Source organism: Wasmannia auropunctata, unplaced genomic scaffold (assembly GCF_000956235.1).
Source record: "Wasmannia auropunctata unplaced genomic scaffold, wasmannia.A_1.0 LD334203.1, whole genome shotgun sequence".
Lineage (NCBI taxonomy): Eukaryota > Metazoa > Arthropoda > Insecta > Hymenoptera > Formicidae > Wasmannia > Wasmannia auropunctata.
In genome coordinates this window covers 35,313-46,254 of record NW_012028687.1, presented here as the reverse complement: position 1 = coordinate 46,254, position 10,942 = coordinate 35,313, and the positions used below count along the sequence as shown (strand labels likewise).

General features: G+C 34.6%; 1 protein-coding gene and 1 long non-coding RNA gene across 2 annotated transcripts in view; one reads left to right on the top strand and one right to left on the bottom strand.

The window, feature by feature from the left end:
- Positions 1 to 10,942, top strand: part of LOC105459237 (protein phosphatase Slingshot homolog 2-like) — a gene marked incomplete at its 5' end in the record, with an annotated part of 47,529 nt that overhangs the window by 7,989 nt on the left and 28,598 nt on the right. The window contains one exon of the mRNA XM_011705106.1: positions 498 to 563. Within this exon, the coding sequence (XP_011703408.1) occupies positions 498 to 563 (66 nt within the window). The remainder of the gene's footprint in view (positions 1 to 497; positions 564 to 10,942) is intronic.
- LOC105459235 lies at positions 6,738 to 9,740 on the bottom strand. The gene is made up of 3 exons (XR_975652.1): positions 9,009 to 9,740; positions 8,837 to 8,937; positions 6,738 to 7,545 (listed from the first exon to the last, which is right to left on the bottom strand). It is a non-coding gene; the product is annotated as an uncharacterized LOC105459235 (long non-coding RNA).

Genomic DNA, 10,942 nt, shown 5'->3' with positions numbered 1-10,942 from the left:
CTTTTCTAGCCTCAAAATATACAACACACCAGTAAATACGAGTTAATATGTGTAAATAAGACGTAGATTAAGAAATACATACACTCTCAATATTGCGAAAAAGTAACGCAAACCATAACACCGGTCTGTGAGACCGCTACAATTTTTCAAACATTTTATATTTTACACGTTTCCAGCGAATGACAATAAGACTACCACAGCGTTTCGTAGGAACAGATGGCATATGAAGATACTATGAATTTAGAGTGTCTCTTGTGAATATTAAGAAAACTGTTGACAAGTAAAGCTTCAATAGCGGCCTGTGAGACCGATATAGTGGTTTAAAGGTTAAAACAGATATATAGAAGGTAACAGATATATATACAGGGTCCATCATCTTTCATCATTGGTAAAAATCTTTTTATAATAAAATACTGCGTATAAAAATAACATTATTTGATTCATCATGGTTCCTAAAGGTCATCGTGGTCTCACTTCCGGATTTTTTAATCTTTCAGGGGTTTCAAGGTCAGCGTTTGCGGCCGTCAACACATCTTCAAGCCAGTGTCCGTTCAGGCCATGTGGTAAGTCTGCATCTCTGATAAACGGAACTGGTTTCGTAGCGACGTGTAAGAATGGAGCAAAAAAATAGCGGCTCTCAAGCGTTTTTTATGCTTTACATAACGGCTGTTTAATACTGTGTCTGCATTTTTAATGTTAAGTCGGCCTCTGCACGCAGTTACACTGACATAAGGAATAACGTTAATTTTAATAGAGTATGGGTATGTGCTATCGGAAGTTTTAATTTACTTAATCGTCTGTACTAATAAAATAATTTGCATTGCTTTACAAGAAGCTATTATTTCTCTGTACATATTTTTGGGAGAGAAAAAATCGATGAAAGTTTCAAATGAAATATACATATATTCGGCCAATTGTTAGATATAAAAAAACATACAGTACTGTCCGTAAAAATTGCTCAAGTTATCGTTAATGTTTTCGTATTTAAGTAATACGAAACTGCAGAACAATAATTTATCGTGATGCACAATCTTCTTGCGTTCTTGCGGTATTTCGTCGGTTTCCGATATCTCGTCGGCTACGCAAGACGAGCCGTGCGATTGGAAAAGGAGGGTCATAGACTTAACAACCGTAGCTAATAGATAATGCCGGTGTAATTACATGACGGATGACCCGAGACGACTGTCGTTCGCGGAAGACGCGACGGGCGAACACAAGGAAACTCCAGGCTGGGGCAACGAGACATTTTTCATGTGGAATTATCTTTAAATTAAATTATTGTGGATTTATGCATCATCGCTCGAAATAAGTAAAATAATTAAAACAAAGAAAAATGGACTCTAAATTGAACCATGAACTCATCATTAAAGAACGATGATCTTTCTTAGACATTCTGCTCGTACTCTCGAAAAAAATTTAATTGAGGTTTCACGAGAATAAAGCAAATGTTTCACGAGAACAATTAAATTGTTCCTGGCGACTGGTGACATATGGACTATGATTGATCTTTGAAATGCATCTGGTCTGGTGCGCCCGCGCGCGCACGTATGTGTTTTTATCTCATGATTTGACAAGCGTGACTCATGCGACACGAGGCGTTGCGTTGAGATGGATTCTGGGTACTATAAAATTTCAGTCGATGCTACAATTGAATCGTGAACCATCTGTATCTTTTTGTTTCTCGTACGGTACTTTCGCAACGCATGCATTCGCGTATACGCGCGATAATGTGTCAAATATTATACGCCACGGTGAAGTCCGCGCTGAATTTAATTCGGGGGTGAGATGAAGAAGATGTTATCGATGCGGAAGAGGCTGGACCAGCACGAAAAGAAAAATCAAGCGTGGGCCGTGACTTAATTGGTCGACATCACAATTGCTGTATGCGCGACCGGACAGACAGCGGGAACTTTCTTAGCCGCCCAACCTTTTCCGGTGCTACATTTTTTCGGCGCGAGCGAAAACAGTGCCGTCTCCTCCCACACGAATCAATTATGCTTGAGCTCTCTCCTTATAACATTGCTTTGATCAATCAAATAGAACGGGAAATTGCTCCGTGAAATTAGATTAATAAAAAAAATTACGTTCAATTCTCGAAAGTTACGTTAAAATTACGTTAGAATTTTTTATTCGATAATTTAGATGTATTTATCAGCATATTGCAAAAAAAGGAAGATATTTTGTCTTAAAAAGACGATCTTTAAGGAATCTTTTAAGAAACGATTTATTTCTTCAGTATATTTGTTTTGAAAAAAAAAAAAGATATTGAAGCTAATAGCATTTATATATGATAGAGTATGTTTTTCTTATTCAACATTGCAAGTAAAAATCACATTCATATCTCACGTGCTCGGACACACCCTTAAAAATGAAATAATTTTCTAGAAATTTTAAATAGTTCAGATTTTTTTTATCAAATTGATGCAACTGCTAACTGTTGCGTTATCAATTATCGAATATTTTGTAATCGATTGTTATTTAATAATACATAAGCGTTTTGCTCGTCATAATTAGTTACATATTTCAAAAGTTATTCAATATGAGCATGTCAGAATCAAATACATCGCCCAGCGGTCATCGGAATAGGCATCGTCTCCTTATTCGTCTTATTCGCGTGACCTACGACTTCGGATTTGTTATTTCTGGCACTGCCGTGTGTGCTTGGACGGTGTGTCTGGATTATAAATAGTCTTGCCGCCGATCTCGCCACGTGCATTAGCGTTAACCCGCGACGGATTTTTGCAAAAGTGCGATCGGCTCAGCCGCGCGTAGGCGCAAACACCTTTGATGTCTACCGTAATGTGAATTTTCGTGGGTGTACTAATAGATTAGTTCGCAAATTGATTTTCGTATGCGTACTCGAAGCTGTGAGCTCACGATACTCGCGCAGTAGAAACGGAATCGGATTCAAGTGGATTCTTGAAGAAGAAGTGCAGAAAGAAGAATACGGTATTATCAGTGCGAGAAAGAATTTTTTTTTTTATTGTAAAAATAACTATTGAGACGAAGAAAATTAATTCTTCTAGAGAAAATACGGGAATAAAAATACGAAAAAGTAAAGACACACAATTATTTAAAAAAAATGAAAAATGAAAATATGTGTCATCGTGAATAGAAATTTAAATAACAATATAAATATAACCTAGTGAGGTTGAAACTGGTATCGTGAAATTGCTACGTATGAGTTAATAGAGAATTAAATATTATAAAAATGTTTGCTCGCCTTTGGCCCGTTTTTATTTATATTGTTATTTACAAAATCGAGATGTATTTTTTATTATTTAGAAAATTTAAAGTTTATTGATATTGGTTTCTACCGTATTTTTTTATTTTTAAAATTATCTTTACAAGTAAAATTGCATATATTTCGAAAGCAGAAATACACCTTTTCAATGTAGCAATTAATTATGAATTATAACGCTTAAAATTCATTAATAAATATACATAATATTCAATTATATTAATTATAATATTATTTAATTATTTCATTAATATTATTAATGAATTTTGTGCGGAAAAATTCGACAAGAGTGAACGTACTCTTGTTTCAGCACTTCGTGGATTCAAAAATAAATGTTTATAGTCGGATCAACTCTTGCAATGAAAACGATTGTACCACTGCACAATTGTTGCATTCAAGTCGATTACTGCGCAAACCGTGACGTGTCGAAAGGCGTCTGTACACCGCGAACGGACGCCGCGCCGCACCGCGACGTCGAGAACACCATCGTCGCTCGCCTCCCATCTACGACGACGTCGGGACGTCCCTCGTCGTCGTCGTCCTATTTTTAGAGAAGCCCCGTTGGTCTCGACCATCTCACGCACCGTGGTGGGGTTGGTTATACGGCCGCGGACCACCGCCCGCGCCATTTATGGGCGCGTCGCGACGCGTGGTCACTTTGCCGAATTTCACCACGTGGTCGAACGACACTGAACAAACCCCCCGTGGAATCACGTCGTTTCCGCGTGCATGCGTAGTGCGTACGTACGTGCGTGCTTGCGTGCGTTTTCGCACGAGACCGCATTCCCGCGCTCGGTGTCGTATTGTTGCGTTACGCGCGTTTCTAAATACTACAAACGCTATTGTTGATCCTTATTGATCGGTCTTTATTGATGACGCGATAAGTATCGCTATTGTACAGCTGGAAAGAATCGGTGGCATTTAATTTTGGATGAGAATTATAGTATCAATTCATTGTAATTTAAATTGCTGAAAAGGACTGGGAGTTAACACCTAGTATAATATACACGGAGAGAATTTTATTTTAAAATTTACCCTGAAAATCATGTTAATTGTAGGACAATATAGTATTTCGAATTTTATGTGATTTTTACTATTTTTTTAAATATATACTACAACAAATTTATTGTAGTGCACAGTAAAATTTGTCGAAATACTATGTCGTTCCACGATTAAAATGATTTTCAGGAAAAATAATAAAAGGAAATTTTTCTCCGTTTAGGATTGTTATTTTTGACTTACTTCGAATTTTCGAAGCTTCGAAGTTAACTTCAACCTTTTGAAGTTTCGAAAAATACATTCGTGTAAATTTAATTAAAAAATTATTAAATTTTATTAATTTTATAATTTTAAATTTTCTGTTTTTAAAATTGTTTTATACTGAGGAAGATTTAATGACGCCAAAACAATTATATTAATTTATTATATTGTTCATCTATTTACAAATAAATTTATTTTTTTTTATTTTCTTAATTTGATTGTTCTATTGATTATTTTCTTTCCTTATTTACATACGTATAAGTATCAAGTTTAATTATTAATTTGTAATATTCCAGGTTATAATACTTTCAATTTTTTTAGGAATAATTACGTATATCTATTTTGAGCATATATATTAATTTTTTTTATTTACAATATTTGTAAATTTTCTGAATAAATTTATTTAAACGAATGCATTTTTCGAAACTTCGAAGCTTCGAAAAAATTCGAAGATTTTAATGACGAAGCTTTGAATCTTTGTATTGCGAAATAAATAATTAATATGTACAGAGACAATGCACAATTCATTTACATTGCAATACATTTTTTAGCGCCTTAATTGCGAATACTGTTGCTTCAGATAGTAACAATATATATTTATATTAAAAATATTGAAAATACTAAAATATTGAAAATAATAATTAATATTCTTATAATATAAAAAGTTAATTTGTGAACAATATACATACATACAAATTACATATAATGTACATATTGTAACAACAACAAATGAAAATGTAAATTTATTGATATTGATATTATTATTTCATCCATGCTAATTTAATTAATTCTGCCCTGTACATACATATAAATGACGAATATGATAATACAAAGTAATGAAGCGCACTGATTATAAGAATCAAGTTTTGCATCTATCTGCTTTCATGATCAATATGATTATAATAATATTATAAGTAGAAATTCTTTGTTCTATTATCTTTGTGTTTGCACTTGGAAACTATCATAAGAATAATATTTTTGTCGCGTATAGGAGTACTTAAGGGCCGTCGCGAAAGTTTACCTCCGTTTGCTCATTGTGGATGGCCGACCTCTCTATAAACGTGACCCACATACATAATTGCGTCTGAGAGTATCTACTTTGTTTCGACTTCAAAAGTTTCTCGTTCACAGACGGGAACTCCTCTCCGATTCTGAGATTCGCCGCGCCGCCGCTCAGTGTCAAGCGTGAAATATTAGACGTACTTGGTTCTCGTAGCATATAGTCTTGATATTTTCTTTGCGAGCCGACGTGAATACGCAGCGCGTAGAAGGAAGGCTGTTTATTTATGAACGTTCATCCGCCCGGCGATTATTTTTCGATCCATTGTTACGCGTATTCTCGGGGAAACCGTTTCTAGCGGCACGATTGGATGCGAACGTTTCAGTCGGTTGAGACATTATTAATCTGGATTCCTGTCGATGTTGTTGTCGATCTCTTTTTACGCGATACCTTGACACAGAATTTCCGAACTGCCGGTCGTCGCGCGGCGGATTATGAACGTCTAGCAAAGTGTACCAGCTGGTACCTGATACGGGTTATTAACTAGTATGTATTTGATAGTTTTTTTATTGTTAGTATTTAATGAATCGCTGAACTAATCAACCGTCTCGTAAAGCATTTTATGTAAATGTATAAAATAAAAGATCGCATAATTCAATTGGGATCTTAAAAATCTTAACGTTGACAAAGAGAAAGATAGATTAGGGAGAAGCATGTGTATATATAACAATGTTAATGTAAATAATTTGCATGCTAGAGAAGCTCACATTTAGATTCTTTTTTGTGTTAAGATTTAGATAATATTTATCCAAGTGACATATCTAATATGTTAAATTTTGAATTACATATATTAACGGGGTAAAGAAATAAAGTTTAATACTCAAGGAATACATTCTATTATACATACTCATTTTCAGATTTGTATGCGGAAAAAACAATTTTGTTGAAAGATCTAAAAATTTTGCTAAAAACAGAACTGAAAATAATTTTTTATTGAATCATTAAAATAATTTGTTGGAATGTTAAAACTGATAAGTATTGCTATAAAACGTTTTGATATTCTAGCAATCATTTTGACTTTTGCACAAAATAATTTTGACTATTGAACAAAAATTATTTTCAGATCTGAATTCAGCAAAATTATTCTTTCCGTGTATAACGAAGAAAATCTTGTAAAACAATTTCTTATTTTTAATAAGTTATTATAAGATTTATCCAAGCGATATATATATCTTATCTAAATATTAAATTTTTAATTATATTAACGGGATAAAGAAATAAAGTTTAGTACACAAAGAATACATCCTATTATACAATACATACTCAGATTTGTAACGAAGAAAATCTTGTAAAACAATTTCTTACTTTAAAAAATGATTATTTAAATTTTTATGTGACGATACACGTATGTGAACATGCAATATAGAAATATCTGATAGTTTTGCTGGCTAAATCATTATGCGTATCCTACTCCAGATATCCGATTCAGCGGACGACAGTCTGCGATCTGGTTTTTGTTCTGGTCGGTGCAAAACGTGTCAGGTCGACTGGTTTCCAGGCCGTAGTGACGGGTGTTCAGGCGTGGTGAATGTCCAGCGGATGAGTGCTCCCCGTCCCCAATCGCGCAAAGATAACTTTCCGCGTAGAGGTTTCCTCTAACGATCGACTCCAATTAGCGCGAAGAGCCGATTTGATTGAGCGTAAATCGTGTATGTGCTTGCTCTTTCACGCGCGGAGGGAAAGCCAATGTTAGCCAATGAGGCGGCGTTAAAAGGTGATAAAAGGCCAAAACAGTACGGCGCGTATATTTTTTTCACAACCGCGGTAGACAGGAAGCCGCTTCGCGGGATCATCGGGAATCAATGAACTTCAAGCGGACAGCCGGTCGGGAACCGGTTTCCGGATGACGAAGACGAGAACTCGAAATGACACCTCGTTCTATGATGAGGCTGCCGACACTCGTACAGCATTCTCATCATGGATGCGATCGTGTCGATAGCGCGAGCGGTTGCGTCACGTTCCCATGTCTCTCACGCCTCGAGATCTATTTAAAAAACTTATTGTCCATTAATTTGACATATCAAATTATACTTTACATTGTAATTTATTATCATTATAATTTATTTTATCATATTACAATAAAAATAATAATTTTTATTAAAAAAATTATTAAGAGAAAATTAAGAATAATTATTATTTATAGAAATATCATGTTATATGTAAAAGCAATTCAAATCACAGCACGAATTTGTATAGATGCACTTGATACTAAATTCATTCTTTTTTTTCAATAAAAATTTAATAAACTTATTTAAAGTTTTAAATAAGTTAGCTAATATTTAATGAATTAAAAATATATTACATTATTTGAAAGGGATCTTATTTTGTGTCTAAATAAAAAATTTACATTGCAGAACTAATACTATTTATCGATACATTTATAATCCTGATGACAATTTTTTTTAATGGTAATTACATTATGTAGGTACTATATATATTAGAGGTGTGCGAATAGTTCGAATTTGAATCGAATCGAATTGAATTACAATGGATTCGATTCAAGATCTATAAGATTCAAAATCGAATAGTTCAAGAATTTCGAATCAGCAATGGTTCGATTTCAAATTGATCGTCTTTTTTATTTGCTTCATTTTTATCTTCCGCGTAACCTTCTTATATCAAGGTCATCATATATGTAGAGTGGACTGAGCATCATATTAGACAAATGTGACGCCTGTCCTAGAATGAAAGATATTACGTCTTAAGCATATGTTTGTCTCTTTTGCTAGCATCTCATTGGTAATTTTGTCTTCCGCTGGAATTAAATTATTAATGAGATGTTAGCAAGACAAAATAAGCCTAACATATAGTATCTCTCACTTTAGTGCGGGCGCGCGTCTTGCCTAATGTATTTTTATTAATTACATATTTTCTACTTTAAAATATATGATCATGATCTTTCGTAATAAGACGTAAATCGAAAATAGATCTCCAATGTGTTCAAACCATTGCGTAAAATAATAAATCGTAAATTTTGATTACGTTTAATAGGTAATATAAATTAGGGAAAATTTAATTCGATCCGGACATGTTATTAAAAATTCGATTCTAACGCAAATTGATTCACACACTTCTACTATATAGTATCTCCTTTAATATATTAGGAGTTATCCAAAAAAAAGGAATAGTTTATTCCTGTTTATGAAATTATAACGAATAAATATCTTTAATCCTTTATCTTTAATCCTATATCTTGATACAGATGATAATTTTAATTAGAAATGACATGAATGAACAAACTTAATGCGACTATGAAGTGTTTAAATCGTAAATACCTGATAGAAACGGAGATGATAACAAGTTATCCTTATCGTCGCACAATATTGACAGGCACGAGTGATATCTCTTATGAATACGTCTTTCTTCACGCGACGATCTAAGAGACGTCGGTAAGAGATGCTGTCATTATCGGCGAAATTAACTGATTGACGGCATGCTTGACTTTACCTTTGCCGCGCCTTGCTTTATATTTTCACGCGGAGGTTGTCGACTCTGATTCCCGTTTTCACTTTTTGTCAGAGAAACCTCGGGCACCGATTTCAACGCAAAGTCGCTTTCACGTCGTCCAATACCGATTTATCGTTGTCAGAGGAGTCGTGGTGACCCGTCGGCATTTCGAATACATGAGCCTAAAAAAATCTGATGCTGTTTCGTTTTCAATCGAGAAGCATTGTGCTTCCGCGTTCAGACATTACAAAAATAAATGTTTTTCACTCGAGATTGAAAAAAAGATTACCTACTACAAAATTTTTAACGAAATTAAATAACGCATTGCCGTCATTTATCATTATGTATGTCATAATCTGCATATTTATAACAAAAAAAATTTAATTTATTCCTTCATTCTTGTTACATTTGTTTATTAGAGTGTTCTGTTAACATTTCAAAACGTTTATATCATTTTTAAAATTAATAGCATGAATTTTCACGTTTATTAAAGTCATCAGAATTATGCGCGAATAATAAGAATCAATTAATCTTGCAATGCGAGCTTTTTTTATAGTCAGATGTTTCTCAAATATACATATATTTGTAAATTATAAAATATATGTGATCTCGGTTTTATAAATGCAAATTTCCTTCCTTTTACCAGTTTTTTGTTGTACTATTTAAAATAACGCTCAGCAGATTAATTGAATAGATTTCGTTGCCACTGGTTGCTGCTCGCATTTTAGTGTAGACCGCGCGTGCTCGTATCATGCGCGCTTTGCACGCATATTTGCGGGACACGCTTTACAAGTCCGTGATATGGTGTTTAATGGAATTCGTCTGTCGTGCGCAGGCGGGGACGAGCGATATAACTTGATTCTCCCGTCCGCATCAGTTGACGGCCGTGTTGCCCAGATAACAGAGGCGGACTCGAGTTCCCATGCACGTTATCTCGTCATCAGCCTTACACCTCCCTCAATTTCATTACAGTAGCTCGACGTTGGTATTCCACCCGGAATACAAGGAAAGTAAAATAATATCGAGGTATTACTTTACTTTAGAAGAAGACGTAGCTACAAGGAGATAGCGTGGTCTTATCGCTGTTTCTGCATTTTTTTATATAAAAATTATTCAGTTTTAAACGAGAAATCTGTTCCTGCACGCGTTAATTGCGAATGTATGTACATATCAATTCTGTTCCTATCTCACGTCCTCACGTATTCCTATACCTCACGTCTGTTGTCGATGCGCGATAGCTTTTGCAGGAACTATCACGAACTTCCGCCATCTCTCCAGTCTCCAAGTCTCGGTTCCGTCTATTGTGGCGTTGCTTTGTTTTCCCTGCCGTATCAAGTTCCCCCTTCGAAGGGGCGTGCGCTGGGGGGATAACTTTCGGTTAACTGATAGAACAGAATGCGCGATAACTTGGTTGCGTCTCTCTCCCTCGTTGCATAACCGAATATGCAATGTGATATCGATGACATAATGACGAAAACCATGATCGATTGTAATAACGTGCCCATATGTAACGCCCATTGTTCGTATCTTTCCTACGGCAATTAGTTTCTACTTCGATATACGCTTCGCGCGCACCATTTATTCGCTATTAATGAAATATAACACACACACACACAACAGGCATTTAACATTAATATTATATTACTTTTATTATGTATAGGATATTTCTAACATTTTAAGTTCAATTGATAATACGTTATATAATTAAACAATTAAAACAACTACATATATACAGATATATATAGGTATATACAAGGTGTCTTATACTCAATGGTACAGCGCTTGTGGGCAGGTAATGTGGACCAAACTGAACAAAAAAGTCCTCTATCATTTTGCGATCTTCACAATAGTTATTAAGATACTAATCATTTTAAAAAAAGAAAAAATTTTACATAATGGCCAAGTTTTTGCTTCACTAAGATCGGAAGAGCACA